The 18,128-nt window shown below is 54.6% G+C and overlaps 8 protein-coding genes across 8 annotated transcripts; 6 read left to right on the top strand and 2 right to left on the bottom strand.

Moving 5' to 3' along the window:
• Window positions 1–848: 848 nt before the first annotated feature.
• MGL_3138 (uncharacterized protein) lies at window positions 849–5,135 on the top strand (the record flags this gene model as incomplete). The annotated part of the gene is made up of 1 exon (XM_001729542.1): window positions 849–5,135. One exon carries the CDS (start codon window positions 849–851, stop codon window positions 5,133–5,135), a length of 4,287 nt encoding a protein of 1,428 aa, XP_001729594.1.
• Window positions 5,136–5,332: 197 nt separating this feature from the next.
• Window positions 5,333–6,895, bottom strand: MGL_3137 (uncharacterized protein; the record flags this gene model as incomplete). The annotated part of the gene is made up of 1 exon (XM_001729541.1): window positions 5,333–6,895. The coding sequence occupies one exon, from the start codon at window positions 6,893–6,895 to the stop codon at window positions 5,333–5,335; it is 1,563 nt and encodes a 520-aa protein (XP_001729593.1).
• Window positions 6,896–7,582: 687 nt separating this feature from the next.
• On the top strand, window positions 7,583–8,243 carry MGL_3136 (uncharacterized protein; the record flags this gene model as incomplete). The annotated part of the gene is made up of 2 exons (XM_001729540.1): window positions 7,583–8,135; window positions 8,221–8,243. The coding sequence occupies 2 exons, from the start codon at window positions 7,583–7,585 to the stop codon at window positions 8,241–8,243; spliced, it is 576 nt and encodes a 191-aa protein (XP_001729592.1).
• Window positions 8,244–8,703: 460 nt separating this feature from the next.
• MGL_3135 (uncharacterized protein) lies at window positions 8,704–10,815 on the top strand (the record flags this gene model as incomplete). The annotated part of the gene is made up of 1 exon (XM_001729539.1): window positions 8,704–10,815. One exon carries the CDS (start codon window positions 8,704–8,706, stop codon window positions 10,813–10,815), a length of 2,112 nt encoding a protein of 703 aa, XP_001729591.1.
• A 991-nt stretch (window positions 10,816–11,806) lies between these two features.
• MGL_3134 (uncharacterized protein) lies at window positions 11,807–13,066 on the top strand (the record flags this gene model as incomplete). The annotated part of the gene is made up of 1 exon (XM_001729538.1): window positions 11,807–13,066. The coding sequence occupies one exon, from the start codon at window positions 11,807–11,809 to the stop codon at window positions 13,064–13,066; it is 1,260 nt and encodes a 419-aa protein (XP_001729590.1).
• Window positions 13,067–14,402: 1,336 nt separating this feature from the next.
• On the top strand, window positions 14,403–15,452 carry MGL_3133 (uncharacterized protein; the record flags this gene model as incomplete). Its single annotated transcript, XM_001729537.1, has 1 exon — window positions 14,403–15,452. The coding sequence occupies one exon, from the start codon at window positions 14,403–14,405 to the stop codon at window positions 15,450–15,452; it is 1,050 nt and encodes a 349-aa protein (XP_001729589.1).
• A 111-nt stretch (window positions 15,453–15,563) lies between these two features.
• MGL_3132 (uncharacterized protein) lies at window positions 15,564–16,835 on the bottom strand (the record flags this gene model as incomplete). Its single annotated transcript, XM_001729536.1, has 1 exon — window positions 15,564–16,835. One exon carries the CDS (start codon window positions 16,833–16,835, stop codon window positions 15,564–15,566), a length of 1,272 nt encoding a protein of 423 aa, XP_001729588.1.
• A 353-nt stretch (window positions 16,836–17,188) lies between these two features.
• Window positions 17,189–18,076, top strand: MGL_3131 (uncharacterized protein; the record flags this gene model as incomplete). The annotated part of the gene is made up of 1 exon (XM_001729535.1): window positions 17,189–18,076. The coding sequence occupies one exon, from the start codon at window positions 17,189–17,191 to the stop codon at window positions 18,074–18,076; it is 888 nt and encodes a 295-aa protein (XP_001729587.1).
• Window positions 18,077–18,128: the final 52 nt, after the last annotated feature.

Below are 18,128 nucleotides of genomic sequence, written 5' to 3'. Positions count from 1 at the left end.
GCAAGCTGCGCTGTGTACGGATGACGGAAGCGACAATTTCGATGGGGCGAGCACGCCACAGCAAGAGCGCCGTGCGAGTCAGAACAAACCATAGCATTCCATCGCGTGTGCTGGCCATGTGGACTGCATCGTTATGAACGTCAGGAAGTCCTGCAGGCTCAACACACAGCCGGCGGGCGCTCCCCGTCGGCCAATACATAAGGAGACGGGAAGCAGATAGCGGTTCGCTTCGCTAAATAGTGGCAGGTGGGAACTTTGAAGGACGAAGACGGACACAAGCGCAGCAGAACGACGTCCAACGGGCGAGCGGCAGGTAGCAAGTTCGTCGTGAACGTGGCTTCAGAGCGGAGGCGAGCGTCTCACTGACGGCCGAGATGAGGAAAACGTTCGCATGCATTCACACACCCAGGTGCATGTGGAGGGATGTTAGAGGTCAAAGGGTGGATGGGGGAGTTGGAGGCATTGGAGTCATGCGACGCGCGCGGGCAGGGCGGAAAAGCACCGTCATCTCGAGTGTACAGTGGAGGCGGCGGCCACTCATGCTTTCCATGAATCTGGTTGGCTGCTTTGTCCAAAGTGATCGACTGATGCGCGGTCGGGATTCAGTGAGGACGAGAAGTCACCGCGTAGCCAGCCATTCGAGCGAAAATTACCAAGCCGCGTCTCGCTTTAGGATTGGAGGGAGATGTGCATGCGTGCGCGCCCCTAGTAAAGCCCGATCCGTCCATTCATGACTGCCCCGATATAGTAGCCAGGCATACACCGATTTGACTCTGCCCGGCGTCCACGGATCAAACACACACCTCACGTACGGCTTTGTCCTTTCATCACCTGATTACTCGTCCACGATGGCGTCCGGCGCCGACGCGCATGCGCATGCGCGACCGCAGCGCAGCGATGCGGCAGAGTCCATGGGGCCGCCTGAAAATGCAGACAAGGATTTAGCATACCTGACATCGTACATGAAGCGCATTCGGACGGACCACGCAGCGCCCGTCGAAACGCCTGCGCAGCTCAGCACACCACAGGCAGAGCGGAGTGTGCTGGATCATGTGGCATCGGAAGATGATCCGAAGAAACGAATGGAATGGCAAAAAATGCTGCGCTCGGTTCTAGAAAGCGAGGTCTTGTCTTCGGAGACAAAGCGAATTGCCGCCGCGGACGCCACAACGCCGACGCCGACGCAGCTGATGCACAGTGTGTGGCTCTGTGTGCGCGCGCTCCGTGTTGGACACATTCACTATCGCGATGAGCCAGAGTCAGAAGAGCATTTGATTACCGAGGAGCGAGACCGACTCGTGCCGGCGGTCGTGGCCGATGTGCTCGCGTTCAGCAAAGATACGTTACCGCCATCGAACGATATGCGGAAACAGCTATTTGAAGCAGTTCAGGTGCTTCTCGAGCGCATTGAAGCAGTGGACGAGCTCTTCCCCTCCCAGCGACAGCTACTCGCGGGCTACCCGACCTGGGCGCAACCACATTTCCAGGCAAGATTATCTGCGTTGCAGGCATGGTTCAATGTCACACGCGAGCTTCGTGCACAAGTGCAGCTCTTGCACAGATGGACTGGCACGTTAACGTCGTCAGATGGGACGCTGCGCCCAACGATGAGTCCTGCGTTACCACGGGTCGATACAGACGAAGAAAACACCTTTGTTGTTGAGCGCATATTCCGCGAGAGCAACATTCATGAGGCTTTCGAGCAGCGCACACTCAAACGGCTGCGTATGCTTATAGATATGGCACGCACGACACTTCGGCAGCACCACCAGATGTTTCTGGAGATGGGCCTCTCGTCCTTTGAGCCAGACGTGCTCCCGCTCGTCCGATTCCCCATGTGGCTAGCCGAAGGCGCATTGCGACAGCGACTCGAATACGCTGACAAGCTGCAGGAGCCCAGTGTCCTGCTGGTCGACTCGCTTGCGGATGATCTGCGCGCTGCACTCGCCCTCGCGTGTCGTATCAAAGAGAATTACGTGCAACTCACGGTGCCGGAGCCTGACATTGGCTGGAGCTTGCCGCTCGAGAGCGACGACAAGTTCGATGCTTCCATATGCAGTGCACTGCACTTTTTCTTCCGACTGCTGTACTTCCGCCTGAAGAGCACGCCGTACTTTAAGGAGGTGGATGTCCTCGAGCCGGAGTGGGACTTTTTGTCGTCGGCCGTGCGTGTGGTGCCGGGTGGCGACGTCATTGTTGCTCACAAGACGGCAGCTTTGGTAAACCGTGTGTTTGCGCGCATAATTGCCTACTTTAAGCGCGAGCTCCAGGTGCCAACGTCGTCAACTGCAGCACCGTCGGCGAAGATGCCGCTGAGGTCGCAAGCAACGTCTGCGTCAGCGTCAGGATCAACGGCCAAGAACCGCACTAGTGCTGAGCCTGCATCGGCTGGACGCGTTGCAGGAGGCCGTGTGCCTATGAATGTGTTGGAAATGACGCGTTGGATCCACACCGTCTTTAACAACACACGCGTCCGCAGCCGGCGGCTCATCGGTTTTGCACGCCGCATGCGCTTGACGCTTGAAACAGCGGCCGAGTACGATCTGCGTACCCTCAAAACAGCCAAGACACAACCGAATGATTTACATGGCTTCCTGCAGACGATGCTTTATGCCGACTATTTCCTCGTGTATACGTCAGCGTTTGAAGAGCGTGGCGTCTTTGTACTGGCGGAGCCGAGTCTGCATGACAAGCCACTTGTGATCCAGGATCTGATCTTCCAGTGCGTGCGACCAAGTGCGTCAGGCGCGGACGACACGTTGGGAACCAGCGGTGTCAGCGTCAGCCTGGGCCATGGGCCAACGACTCATTTCTCAGCCCGCCCACCGTGGCAGCCGCAGTATCTGCTGTTTTTGACGCCGCGCGAGCCATTCCTGTGGACGGGACGCGTCATGACACTGCCACTACCATGGATCGACTTGGATCTGAAAGAAAACCGAGTGCGCCTCGTTGCCGATGGCGCTGGCGCTCGGCTCGAGCAGTGCAAGCAGCACTGGATGTGGCAGTTTTCTATGCATGCGACGGAAGGCAGCGCCGTGCCGTCGGTCGTGGGATCCCCGGCTGCGACCTCGACGGCGGCAGCCGCGGCAGCGACAGCAGCTGCGGCTCATCTCCACGGCGGCACGAAGAACGTGAATGGTGGATCAAGCAGCAGCGTCCCTGGATACGCCTTTTCACTCATGCCAGTGTACGAGCGGATGGCGCACCTCAGCTTGATTCAGCACGAGCTCAAGCTGATGACCAAGGCGGGCTATGTGCTGACCGACACAGTTGTGCATGCAGTGCCGATCATTCGACGCCAGATGCTCAAGCTGCGGCCACTCGCGCCTCATGATCGTGCTGCGTGCGACGAGCTCGTGCAGGCGTGTTTCAGCATAGCGTTTGATCAGGGCGCACGTGCTCTCGGCTACATCCAAAGTGTGCGGTTGCACTCGCTCATGTCAACGGCACTTGTGCAGTTGTCGGTCGATTGGATCTCGTTTATTTGCGACGATTGCGTGCTGACAGAGCGGCGCACATTCAAATGGGCCGTCGAAGCGCTCGAGAATGCTATGACAAGAACAATGGGCGAGAACATCTTCCTGCTCAGTGAGCATGAATTTTTCCAGCTACGTGGCAAAGTGTCGAGCTGCATGGCTCTGTTGATCTCACACTTTGACATTCTCGGTGCCCGCAGCAGTGCTGTAAAGGAGCAGGAGGAAAAGCGGGCGAAGCGCGCCGCTCATGGCACACATCTGGACTTGGCCCTTGACAGCGAGAAAGAAGCGAAGCATCTGTCTGAGCAGCGGCTCGTGGCGTTGGATGCATGTGACGCGGCGCGCGAAGATGTCATGCGGGAGCGGCGCGAGATTGGACATGTGCTGGACGACACACGCATGGAGGACCGAGGTCTGCAGCTGCTGGCATCCAAGGGCGTGCAAATGCGATGGCAACAAGGCCGCTTCATTGGTGGCGGCACGTTTGGCACCGTGTACCTGGCGGTCAACCTCGATACAGGCGGGCTTATGGCCGTCAAAGAGATCCGGTTCCAGGAACTCACGTCGTCGCCCAACCTATTTAAGCAGATCCACGACGAAATGAATGTCATGGAAATGCTCCGACATCCGAACATTGTCGAATATTATGGCATTGAGGTGCACCGGGAAAAAGTGTACATCTTTGAAGAGTATTGTCAGGGTGGCAGCCTCGCACAGCTTCTGGAGCATGGGCGCATTGAAGATGAGATTGTGTTGCAGGTGTATGCTCTCCAGATGCTCGATGGTTTGATGTACTTGCACTCACAGGGCGTGGTCCATCGAGACATCAAGCCGGACAACATCCTGCTTGACCACATGGGCGTCATTAAGTTCGTCGACTTTGGCGCAGCGAAAGTCCTGTCGCGACGCTCGCTTTCCATGCACACCGGTGGACGTGCGCCTGTCCATTTGCCAGGCGCCGTCGATGCTCGTGGTCAGAGTTTGCAAGGCACGCCCATGTACATGGCACCGGAGGTCGTGCGTGGTGAGACGCATGGTCGCGAAGGAGCCGCTGATATCTGGAGTTTGGGCTGCGTTGTCCTGGAGTGTGCAAAAGGCACACGGCCTTGGAGCCAGCTCGACAATGAGTGGGCTATCATGTTCCATATCGGCATGGCACAACAGTGTCCGGCGCTGCCCGACGAGACTCAGCTCAGCGCTCTGGGCATTGACTTTATCAAGCAGTGCCTGACAATTGACCCGTTCAAACGGCCGACAGCTGTCGAACTGCGGCAACACGCATGGATTTGTGCGCTAGTTGATGTGCTAAATGCAGAGAACGAAGCAGAAGAAGAGGCTCAGCGTGCGGCTGAAGAAGAAGCCGCGGAATCTGCGGTCGCTGCGTCGGAGTCTGCCTTGGCATCAAGCACAGATCCAGCTACAGATGAGAGTGAGCAGCCCGGCTATACAGGCCATGCACCTGATGATCAACGACTTACACACTCTTTGGACGCTAGCCGAGACGATCCTGCACGATTAGCCCCAGGTGCGCATGTGCCTCTCTCGACCAATTCGCCCGGATACCCCGACCACAGTCATCCAGGACATGAAGCGCTCGTTGCCGATGTGCAGTACCGCCGCGAAGGCGCGCAAATCAAGGCCATGCTGGAGCCAGACTGAGTTTTTTTTTTTTCTCAAACGAGACTCGGTATCAACGTGTCTTTTTTTTCTTACGACATTCGCAAGTTTTTTTTTTTCTTTCATTCTCATGTGCAACTCCACGGAACGCAGTCGCGCTCGTTTTTATTTACATTCGTTTTTATGAATTTACGTTCGTTGGCATTCATTGTCTCTTTTTTCATATACATACATACATCCTACGCATACATCCCTCGACATACGATAGGAGCAGGTTCATATAGCCCTGATACGTAAAAGGAGCCATGTGCTGCATACGTTGGGTCCCACACGGCTGACGAGCTAGAGGAGAGGACCAAAGCCGTCGATCGTCCATTGGTCTGAAGCAATGTGCGGACATGCCAGCCGTTCGGCACAGTCATCAATGCCTTCTGCGCCGGGTATGGCACGTCTGCATCGTCGCCCGTATATGATAGGCTCTCATCATAAAACACCTCGACGACCCAGCTTGGCGCATACCGTTGAGTATGTGGATGAGACACAACGTGTTCGAGATCCTTTAGCGACGGATGGCCTGCGACCACGATGCGCAGCGTGTCAGGCTGTGGTCCTCGCGACACGGCAAGGTTATCAGGGAAAAAAGGCGTCGGTACAAATGCTCTTGGTCGCTGCTGCTGACGACGAGCATGTGTATCGTTCGTCTGGTCATACACATACAGCCCAGGCGCCGATGTTGCCGCCACAATCACGTTCTTCTCCGTAGCGACAATCCCGTTCGCGAATGGGACACGACCAGCCCATATAAACGCAGACACACCTCGCATAGAATGGAGTAGGTCTGGCATAGATGCTGCAACTGCTTGCATGGAAGCATCCGTTTTGTAGTTGACGTTGTCGTCGCCATCGTGGTCCGTATCCTGGCTTAGACCCGCCATGTGCACATGGGCAACATAGCCCCAGCCAATAAAACTATCGAGCTTTTGCCACATGGCTGTCAATGGCTTATATGTCACAACCTTGTACACCAGCGGAGCGATAGCATCCCCGAATTGGGATGCAAGCACAGCTTCGTATGCTGGACGCGGAGGTGAACGCAAGGCGACGACGTGTGAGTTTGTCACATACAGCTCATTCAAATTCACTGCATGGATCGCATTCGGTGTGTGTGTGGCAATAGGATGGTATAGTGTGCGCACGTAGCGTGCATGCCATGATGCTCTGTGGTTTCTGTTAGCAGTGCTTTCATCGCTGTCAGCACGCCTTTCTAGATCAATCAGCTCAATTGTAGATGCATGCGTGCGCTGATTCACCAGGAATAAGCGCGCCTGGTGCTCCGAGACTTCATACAGGCCCATACCTAGCGGATGGAAATCTTCCGCCTCTGGGTACCCATGGATATGAAGCAAAACCGGCTGCGGGTCATTTGACTTGTACTCAGACATCCACAGGGCTCCATGGGTCGCAGGCTGCTGTAGTGAATTCATAAATGTGTTCCATACGACGCGTCCTGGATCACATGACATGAGCACTATGCCCAGCTTCGTTGACATGTGTAGGTCTTCACAGGCCTCAGCGACCTGTGCGTGTGAGCCGCTCATTGGATTCACACGGTACGCTTGTGGATCATCGATATATCCACTACGTAGAGACTTGCATGTGATCGATCCTTTCACTGGAGCACTGCTGCTCCCACCACCGCGCACATACCATTCGGGCAGTAAATGCCGCGCTGACCGGAAGACCATGGGTGCTTTGATGAAGACAAGTTCCCATTGCAGCGCAAACCACCCTACGACGATCATAATTATCACTGTTGCATTCCTGAATGAGCGCATCCTAAACTGTCGCGATGCTAGTCCAGCAGGCGCGGAGCGATCGGAAAACAGCTTCTCTGTCATTCCGTGATCCCAATACGGGCACCCCAAACAAGGGCGCGTGTCTTGAACGCACTAGTGGTGTGGGCATGCAGACTGAACACACACGGTTCGTGTGGGTCCATGCGCCGCGGTGGAGGTACACCACATGGCATATGCGAGAACCGCTAAGTCATGAGCCATGAACGTGCAGGCATCTGAACATGAAGTGTGCGCGTGTGCAAGTGTCGGCCGATAGCACGCAGTCTAATTGGCCCGGACGACCGTTGATGTGCGTGTGTAAGGCAGTCAGCACGATCGTGGTGTTACTTAGCACGGAGTGATCGTGTCGAAGAGAATACGTCGAGACACGACCACTGATACCAGGATCATCGAAAAAAATGTTCGTACATGACCACACGGGTCAATTTGGTAAAAGTGCAGGGAGAAGTATACTAACTCTGGCAGGAAGCTGTGTATGCAGAAGAGGAGAGCGATTAGGAGGGCAAGAACTAACCGCATACAGTTGGTGTGTTGATCTTTGCGAATCAGCCAGGGCAGCAGGCCGTACCACTCGTGAGCGCTTGGGATCTGAACTCGTTTTCGTGGATGCAGCGCGGAACTGTGCAGGATATGATGGCGTTCATGGCCAAGACCGTATCTGAGCGAACGCAGCCTACTCAGCGGCAATCGATCCAGGAGAACAACTTTACTGCACATGTCCACGCACGTCCTGCTGTTGATGGTATCAGTGGTGTGTTGGTATCTGACAGCGAGTACCCTGTGCGTGTGGCGTTCTCCCTGCTGAACAAGCTGCTGGAAGAGTTTCTGATGAAAGTGCCCAAGTCGTCTTGGCAAGCACAAGCCATGGACATTGCATCGACAGGTTCTATCCCGTCAAAAGGCGATGGAATCGTGCGTACAAGTGACTTTCCCTTTGCACAGGACTATCTCGCTCGTTACCAGGACCCGCGACAGGCCGATACCATCTTGCGTGTGCAGCAAGAGTTAGACGATACCAAGATTGTGCTGCACAACACGATCGATTCTGTACTTCAGCGTGGTGAAGACCTTGACAAGCTTGTCGAGAAAAGTGGTTCGCTCAGCCAGCAAAGTAAAATGTTTTACAAGTCCGCTAAAAAGGTGCGTATGAGTGTATTTATGTGTGGCGCTTTGCGTCTCTTTCCGTGTGCGTGCATACTTACTATCTTCAGCAAAGTGCGTTGTCTTCTTGTGCATCTTTTGTTCAAGTGCATACTAACACCCTGGTGCAGATTCGTGCTGCGGTTTCATGTAGTGCTACACGATGGCTGTGCAAGCACTTTCTTCTCAACGTATGTAGCGCCTCCAAGCAACCCATGGGAAGAGATGGGAGACCAACTATATTTTGTATGGGCTATATTTATAGCGCTGGCATCTTGTGCATGGTATATCCTAACTTTGTTCGGCCAAGTGTAGAAACGGCGCTTGCCCACAGTCAGTATGCGCCAACTCGTGGCTGACAGATAAACTAGACCACAGGGACGGCGACGCCTCCACATGATGGTCATACATCACGATCTAATCAACTCCTGCGGCTTGATCCTCGTCGAGCAGGTATCGGACGACTTTTTCGCATCCAGCTTTTGTCCAGCCCCCTCCGCCCCACGCTCTCTTGACCTTACACTTGCGTGGTAGTATTACATTCCGAAAGATTGGCCGCACTGGGACTCAAGCTTTACCGGTGCCGCGATTCCCTCTGGCCTGTCAACTCACAGATGGCCACAGTCTCACCGCCGGCTCAACATTCGCCAGCAGGCCTAAAGCCCACAACCTCAGCGTCTGTGTCTGCTAATTCGCACCTTGATGAAAAAGACACCTCCTCTGTCGATCAATTATTCGAACATCGCAATGTTCGAGAAATTGAGGCGTACGCGTCGAACGTCTTGCAGCAAGCGCGGACAAAGCAACAAGCTGTTCGGACGCTTGTAGGGGATCGATTTCGCGACTTACTTGGCATATCGCGCACGGTCGTAGATATGCATGATCATCTCGTTGCATTGCGCGAGACACTCGAGGCGCTCCAACGCGCGAGTGAACACATGGCCGAGCAGCATGCCAATCGCGGAGCTCGGGGCCACGTCTTGAGCAGCAACAGTCACTCTTCCGAGATCCCCCATGCAGCCATTCTTCTTCTTATTGCGGACGCGCCAATCATGATCCGCAATGCTCTCAGAGCTGGCTCATTCCTCCAAGCGGCTTGGGCGATGGTGTTCGCGACCAAGGCGTGGCATTGGCTGCATACGTCAGATCATACAGAATTGGTCTCGATCCTCGAGCCCCAATGGACTGATATTCAGTCTTTGCGCGACCATGTACTTGGATGCATCGACACGTCATTGCAGAATGTATCTGTGCGCACGTCAGTTGTGCTCGATACGATCGTCGCCTACACACTTCTTGAACAGGCACCCATCAACAAAGCACTCGAGCATGTGCATGCACAACGGGTCAAAGCAGCGGCAATATGCTGCTCCGATACCGCGCCATTGAGCGATCGTGTTTCACGCTTGGTCCGTGTCGTTGTACGCACACTTACTCTTACGCGGACGCTTTGGGCGCGTCCTGTTCTAAGTCGCATTTTGACGCGGTTGAGCGATGGAAATGCGTTCTTTCGATTGGGAACGACGGCGTGTGATCTTCCATCCTCTTTTGCACCAGCAGGAGCTGCAAACCTGTACGAGCATATGCCACTGGCCATCCAGACGTGTGAGGCGGCAGCTGGTTCTCCAATACTCAAAGACGATGACATTCATCTGCTGACTCGCGCATTTGTGCAACGCGTATGTACAGAACTTGACGCAGTACCGAACTTTCTTGCAAATGAACATGATCTTGATGTACTTGCACAGAGCCGTCACTCGCTCAAGACGCTCTGTGCAAGATCGAATGTTTCCGAGCATCTCGGTATTCTAGAGACGCATTTGCTTACTCTGCTAGATGCTCGAGTTCGGACGCTTCTGCAGCACACACTAGCTGATGTGCCAAGCGCCTTTGCCGCTGCGTTGCAACGCATGAACGAAGAAAGCGTGCCATCCAATGCGCTCCAGGACCTGTTTTCCGCACAACAGGATCACGTACATCCTACACATTGGCGAACGTACCGTGCGCCAAGTATTGAGTCGTGTCTATCGCTGGTCGAGGCACGAATTGGGCAGACTGCGCACAGTATGGATGTCGTCGCTGCGCCCGTTCACACCACATGCTTAGCTCTCATTGAGCAGCTCCAGCAGGTTGCGCAGGCTGACGCCCTCTCGATCGAACAGATGCACCGCCTCCTGCGTGTATGTCTAGCAATGCACACGAGCCCTGTGCTAACGAAACTGGCCAACAAGTTGTTTTTCGAGCGACTGGCCGACGTTTACATGGCTCTGAGCAGGCGCTGGGCGCGAGCGTACGTGGACTATGTGCTGAGTTTGCACCAGGAAGCCATGCCTAGTCTACTGAAATTGGCACATGCGCTGCATACGCTCGGTCCCAATCCTTTGTCACCACCACCTCTATGGGAAGAATGGGTCCTTCGCTCACAAGCAAAAGGTTTCGCGCACACGCAAGACCCTGAGCCAGCTGCACTCACATCTGTGCCAGCCTACCTCGATGCCATGCAGGTTGATCCAGCGTGTGTGCGACTCATGCTCGCACCGTGGGTTCCAATGCATAGTCGAGCACCAGCATCTGCAGTAACTACACTAACACCATCATCATCATCATCATCACAGTCACCATCGCCCATCCAACAAGATGATGTATCTCATCCATCTCCCCTAGTACCCTCCGTGACACGGCGACGCGATATTGCACGTATAGCCCCGCGTTTCTCCAGTTGGTAGGAAGGAATCTGGCTATCTACGAATACATGGGCTCTATGTCCCATACGTCGGATGCATCCCTCTTCTTCTTCTTAGATGCCGACATCAATGATGAGAACGCAAGTGACATGCTTGCCTCGCAGCGTCTTTGTCTGCCGCATCCGCCATCATGCGTGCTGTCGAGCTGGCCGAGAAGAAGGCCCAAGTCCGGATCGCCTCCACTGACGCACCACTATCCATCTTTTCGGATTTATCCTATCTCTCTCTCTCTCTCTTCGGGCAGCGCACCACCACAGTTCCTACCCTCAGCGACCAACGTGCCACGGCAGCGCATGGACGCGACGACGACAAAATCAGGTGCAGATGCATCGAACCATGAAGAGGCACCTACTGTGACAGCTGCCATGGCACAAGCTGTTGATACGGCCAAGAAGGAAGGCGCGCGACTCGCGACGAACATGCCTGCGACAGAGATCCTGCCTTCGACCGGCATGGCCGCCTTATTGGACCAAGGGCCTTTGGTAACAAAGAGTAGCAGCGGTGGTGGTGATGGCGGCATCAGCAGCGCCGCATCGTCTACGTCACGCCGCTCTTCACGAGCCGCGAGAACAGCTCGCAAACGTGCGCGAATCGACCAGAACGGCACCTACCAGCCAGTTTCATCGCCATCGTCATCACAAGCTGCTGCCGCAATGGGCGAAGACCTCTCGGACATGGGTGTTTCGCAGACGATCAACGATGATGACCTCGAAGCGGTACGTACGTCTAGGCTCTCCCCTCATCTTTTTTCCTCCTCTACTCCTTCCCCCCCCCCCTCCCGCCATATTCAAGAGCTTGTTTTCCAATGCATGTGTACTAACTAGTGCGTCTTTATCCCCACCATGACCCCCATCTGCAGCTCAATAATGACTATTGTGATACATGTAGAGGGCATGGCCGGTTCCTTTGTTGTGACGGCTGTCCACGCAGCTTCCATTTTGCATGTGTGTGTCCGCCCCTAGACGTCGACGAAATGCCATTCCCAAATGGGACACTACTGAAACTCAAGGATGCCAACGGCGCAGGCATGTCGAATGATTTGCGTGCGCAAAGAGCGCTGGCGGATGACAGTTGGTTTTGCCAGGTTTGCTTTGCCGAGCGCATGCCACCACGTGTGCCTAAAGGATATGGTCCCTTCAACGTGCTTCTTCAGCAGCTCGAGACACAAAACCCCCGCATCTTTGCTCTGCCTTCTGACCTGCGTACCTACTACAAAGGCGTAGGTACAGCACCGGATGGGGCGTACGTTGACACGACCATGCAGCGCCCGCTAAAACTGAGTCGCAATGGGTTCGTTGAGGAACGTGATCCATATCAGTTGCGTGATAAACATGGTGAGCCAGTGCTTTGCTTTCGCTGTGGTCAGAGTGCATTGCCATCCACCCAGCAAAATGCGCATGGCCGCCGTATGTTGAGCTGCGACTTTTGCACTCTCCATTGGCACTTGGATTGTGTGGATCCGCCCATGGCTGGCATGCCACCAGCCACGCGACGCTGGCGATGTCCCGCTCACAGCTTACCAGGCCAGCCACGCTTACGCATACCCCGAGCTCCGCAGCACATTCACACGATCCGTGTGCCTCGCGGTGCACCGCTTCCGAAAACTCGCGACGCTTATGTGGAAGTTGTGCCAGACCCGAATGACAAGTACTTTGATCCTGACACCGGTTCAGGCGGCAGCCGTCGTGCGCCGTGGGACGATATTACTCTCGATACAGATCATATTCGCGTGCGCTACCGAATCCCAGAGAAAACCATTCGCCTCGCATTCTGGACAGCTATTTCTCGCCGCCGCCGCCGGCAGCAGCAAGAGGAAGACCGACCATCTTCTGAACCCCATACCCCTGCTTCACAGCTGCCCGCATCGCAACTTCCCGCATCCCTACCAACTACCTGGAAACCCTCGACCTGTGGACTCGATGCGCTTGTTGATGTGGCGCTGGGTCATGTGCAGCCGCTCACATGGGTTCCTACACCAAACGGAGATACGCATGCCGAGTATGCAGCGGCCACAGCTGCATCACTTCAGCCAGACGCTTTGGCATACATGACACCCGAACGGACTTCGTATGATGCGCATACCAGCACAGCATCTCGTCCAGACGGCTTGCATGTCCCGACCACGTACGTGTACCCGCAAGAGATCCAGCAGCTGCGTGAGATGAAGCGTCTTGTCGAAACTCATGGAGGTCTCGAACATGTTCGTCGCATACTCCAAGCGCTTAAGGAATAGGACAGGCCCTTATCGCTGCGTTCATAACGAAACAGTTGATCCCCTACCTCGGTACCGCTTCGTCCCGGTCCATCCCATGCTCGTAATAAGTCTCATATTTCTGTTCATCATCCGACGCAGGAACTACATGATCGCAATGTTTGCCTCGTGTGGTTGAGAATGCCACGTAGTCACTTTTTTGGGCCCATGCCATCAAGGGCGGCGGACACGGCGACGGTCGTCGGTCAAGCTCCGCAGCAATGTCATCCAGCGACACGCAATGGTTGGCGGCTTGGTACGCGAGCGCTTGATGCCCAGTACGTACTTGGACACCAGATGGGAGGTGGGATAGCAGGTGTGTCCGCCGTGATTGCGATCGTGACGGCAGCCGAGTTCTTGCTGACTCATCTCCCTGTTGCGATCTTGCAGATGCAAACTTTGATGCCGGCCCCGTGTCCTTACGATGCACACATAGGCGCGATAAGATTTGCTCGCTGGATGCACGTACTGCGTGGTTTTCTTTCGCCGCTGGTCCCATAGCGCATGCGTCGAGATGTGGACCGATGATGGCTGATAGCTGCGCTAGGCGCCGATCAGGTGTATGCTGCTGGATCATCTTGCGGAACAGCGTGCAGCTAGCACTTTGCAATTCTTTCTCAGCACGCCATGCACCCAGCACTTGTGCAGCAGACTGAAGTACAAGCTCTTGCAAAGCATCTTCACTGACGCCAGAGAATCTCGCACATGCTTCCATGTGCTTGCGACGCTTAGGTGCAGACTCACGCGTTGGAAAGTACGATTGGCACACACAGCACCTCTCTAACGCTCGAATTAGTTGCGCTTTCATACATCGGAAAGGTGCTTTGTAGCACGAATCAAAGCATGAGAATGTGTGTGCGTGTACTTGTCTCTGTGTCTGCGTGAGAGGATTCTTCGGTCGGTACGTAATGTAGTAGCGAACAATGCCAAATAAAAATAATAAGGCAGACGCGCTCATTATATCCACGTGGCTTCTAAAGCGCTCGTCTCCCACACATAAACAACACGAGCGCGTTGAACCAACACAAAACACACATTGGGGGCCTACGTTCTCCACTCCACCGTACATACTGTCACCAACTCTCATGTCGGAGACGACCAATGCCTCAATGAGTATGTCGCCGCCGTTGTCGTCAGCAGAGTCGGAATCAATATCTTCCGGTGAGAATATTCAGATGTGTATGGATCGCACACGAGTGTACGTTTTTTGTCTATCCTTGATCTTGGTCCCATGTCGCCTTGAGCAACGACTAACCTAGACAGCCTGTTGGAACAACATGTCCACGATACACTGGGACTACAGACACTTAAAGAGCGCATGCTGCGCATGACTGAACCTGAGACTATCGCGATTGATAAAGAGTTACAGCTGGACTGGGACCTGTATCGTGATGTTCCTGATGCCATTGTGCAAGAGGAAGGGCTCCTGCTCGACTATTTCCGAAAACTCAAGTTCATCTATCTGGAGCAGGAGACCAAACTACGCTTTCTCGCAGACTTGCAAGACGACCCAGAGACTGGGCTAGAGCCGCAAATTTTATCCACGGCCGATGTAGCGCATCGTGAACAGGAGTGCAAGCGTGTAAAGCAGCAGCTTGTTGAGGCCAAAACACGCGTGCGGCACCTACGTACAGCAATTGACTCGATTGCACATGCAATGGAAGAACCGTGCGATGCATTGGATGCAGAAGTGGCCCAAGCTGCCAGACTGCTGACAGATATCACGGACATGGAACTCGAGCTGGCAAAAACAAAGGCAGCAGAACGCACGCATGGGGCTATGACAACCACGGAGGCCGAGGCAGTGTGTGATGACCAGATTCTCGCGATGCAGGCCATCGACGACGAGACTACACGCACGATGCAAGATGTCGAGGCAGCAAGGAAAGAGCTTGCCGAATCTGTTCGCACGCTTGATCGACTCAAGGCCGAGCGAGCAGCAGCGGAAAAGCTTGCGAACGATGCAAGGCTAGGTATGGGCCGCGATCGTGGGCGCGACTGGGAACTCGAGCGCCTATGTGCAAAGCATACGTCTACCCTCGAGTCTCTTGAGCATGCACTAGGGATTGTGCAGATGACAGCACCCAATGCGAACGAACTACATATTATCATCGCACGGCCCACAGCTAAGCGCGCACGGCGAAGGTCCACCCGCAAGTCTACCGCTGCAGAAGAAGAGGGCGAGCACCGAACCCTTGTACTGCGCTTTCAAGAGCCTGGCGGACCACTTGCAAGCATGGAACTGTGGGATGCCGACAGCACGACGCCCGTTGCCATGGACCAGGAACTCGTGCAATTAACGAAACAAGCTATTCATACGAACCACGCGGCAGCAATAGTTCAAGCTGTCTGGCGCTCTTACACGTAGGCGTACAAGCGACAGGGTAGCCCGATGGCATCTGCTTGCTGGTAGGCAATGTCTTGGAATCAACACGCGTACGAACGTCTCGATATTTCGCGGCCTATGTTCATACATACTCTACAAAAGCATAGTAGGCATGTCCTCCAGGTACTGCTTAAGCTTGACGAGGAACGTGACGGCCTCACGACCATCGAGAAGACGGTGGTCGTACGTGAGAGCCACAACCATGATAGGACGCACTTCCACCTTTCCGTTCACGACCCACGGCTTCTCCTTGATGGCATGCATACCCAGGATGGCAGAGCCTGGTAGGTTCAGGATTGGTGTACCGAATAGGGAGCCAAACACACCACCATTCGAGATCGTGAAGGTGGCACCCGTCATCTCCTCGAGCGACAGCTTGCTGTCACGCGCCTTAAGGCCTAATTCGGTAATCGCATTCTCGATCTCCAGAATGCCCATGTTTTCGACATTGCGCACAACAGGTGTCACTAGACCACGCTCCGTGCTGACAGCCACACCGAGATCCACATAGTCGCGGTATACAATGGTGTCGCCAAGACCCTCGCCTTCAATGCTGGCATTGGCTGATGGGATGTCACGCAGAGCAAGCGCACACGCTTTGGAGAACGCGCCCATGAAACCAAGCTTGATACCTGTCTCCTTCAGCAGACGGTCCTTGTTGCGCGCACGGAATGACATCAAAGCACTCAAGTCGATCTCGTTGAACGTCGTCAGCGATGCAGCCGTGTTTTGCGACTCCTTCAAGCGCTCAGCAATGCGCTTGCGCATACGCGTCATCTTAACACGCGACTCTGTGCGAGCACCAGCCTTCGGTGCTACTTCGCTCTCCTGCCTGCCAGCGTCCTTTTTCTTCGGCTCTTCCTTCTTCGGCTCCTTCTTTGGCTCTTCCTTCTTTGGCTCCTCCTTCTTTGGCTCTTCACTCTTTGGCTCCTCCTTCTTTGGCTCTTCACTCTTTTCCTCATCCTTCTTTGGCTCTTCACTCTTTCCTTCATCCTTAGGCTGCTCCTTTGGCGCCTCACCAGGCTCAATCTTGAACAGGTCCTTGCCGACCTCGACGTTGTCCTCCGCCTCAGCGTACAACTCGGTGATGACACCTGACTCGGGCGAGTTGACGGCCACATCAATCTTGTCCGTCTCGATCGTCGCAACCTCGTCGCTCTCATTCACATAGTCACCAACCTTTTTGTGCCATTCACGCAGCGTGCCCTCGGAGATCGACTCGGCCATCTCCGGCACCTTCACTACACCGAGCCTACGAGTGGACATGGTAAAGTGACGACTCGAGGCCACTGCAAATGCAGCTGTATACCTGGGTGCAGCCCGTGCCATAGCACGGGCCGAGACAAGCGTGGCAAAAGACAGCATCGTTGACAGTTGTGAAAGTGTTCGGAGCGGGCCGTCGGCGTTAAACACACCCCCATCGTGTATGCGCAGGTCACGTGGCCCTCTCCCTCGGAGGCGGAGCGCCCTGTCATTTCTCGCCATGGTGGGCGCCTTATGCAGCTTTTCTGTGCCTCCCTCCACTCTTGTTCGGACTCACTCCAGTGTTGTCTTGTGGGCGTTGGAATCTGAATCCTGGATAGCAACGAAAACGGAGCGCGTCGTGAGCCTGAGAGCGAGCGTCTTAGTTTGATATGGCGCTCCAAGAGCGTCAGAGAGCCAAACCAGCATGGAAAACTCTATGTGTTGGGGGTGTGGCGGGGTTCGCGTCATGTGTAATGCTGCAACCCATGGACTTCTTAAAAACACGCATGCAACAAGAACGTTTGCCGAGCCAGTCATCCTTGACAGCGACGCAACGGCTCGCTCGCGCATTTCGCACAGTCGTTGACACATATGGATACCAAGGTCTCTGGAGAGGCACTGTGCCCACTATCGCACGGAATGTGCCAGGAGTCGCAGCCTACTTTTACACGTTAAACGAGCTGCGCTGGCTCGTAGCTTTATGGCAAGTGCCAATGTTATCGATTCCAGGTGCCACAAATACGGCTCTATTGGATACAACATCGACCATGGCTCGTTTGTCGAACGCTGGTAATATGATAACTGGTGCCGTGGCGCGCGTATCGATTGGCCTGCTGCTCAATCCTATTTCCATTGTCAAGGCACGGTACGAGTCAAGTCACTTTACGAAGGATGCATACCCTACATTGTGGGCGTCATTCAGAAGCTTGTATCGGGATGGCGGATTCCGAGGTCTCTTTCGTGGATTCTCAGCAACGGCCTTACGTGATGCACCATATGCTGGTTTGTACCTGGTTCTGTATGAGCAGCATAAGCAGTGGCTCGGTCAGCTTACTCACTCTGATACTGGTACTTGGCTCGTCGTAAGCACAAGTGGGCTGTGTGCTGGTACTCTCGCAACGCTCATGACGCATCCATTTGACATTCTCAAGACGCGCATGCAAACAACGCCGACCCGGTTATTCCAAGGGACAGTTGGACCCGATGCAAAACTTAGCTTGTTTACAGCGGCGCGACACATCCTCACGGTTGATGGCTGGCGTGGCTTTGTCGATGGATTGGGCCTTCGATGTGCACGAAAAGCAGCTAGTAGTATGATTGGTTGGTCGATTTTTGAGTTGGGGAATCGATGGTTATTGTGAGGTGCAGACGCATCGTCTCAATGCGCCTGCATGGAAGGACTGGATGCTATGT

Source organism: Malassezia globosa, assembly GCF_000181695.2.
Source record: "Malassezia globosa CBS 7966 chromosome Unknown mgl_sf_8.1, whole genome shotgun sequence".
Classification (NCBI taxonomy): Eukaryota; Fungi; Basidiomycota; class Malasseziomycetes; order Malasseziales; family Malasseziaceae; genus Malassezia; species Malassezia globosa.
The sequence above is the reverse complement of the archived record's forward strand: the minus strand, read 5'-3'. Positions and strand labels throughout refer to the sequence as shown.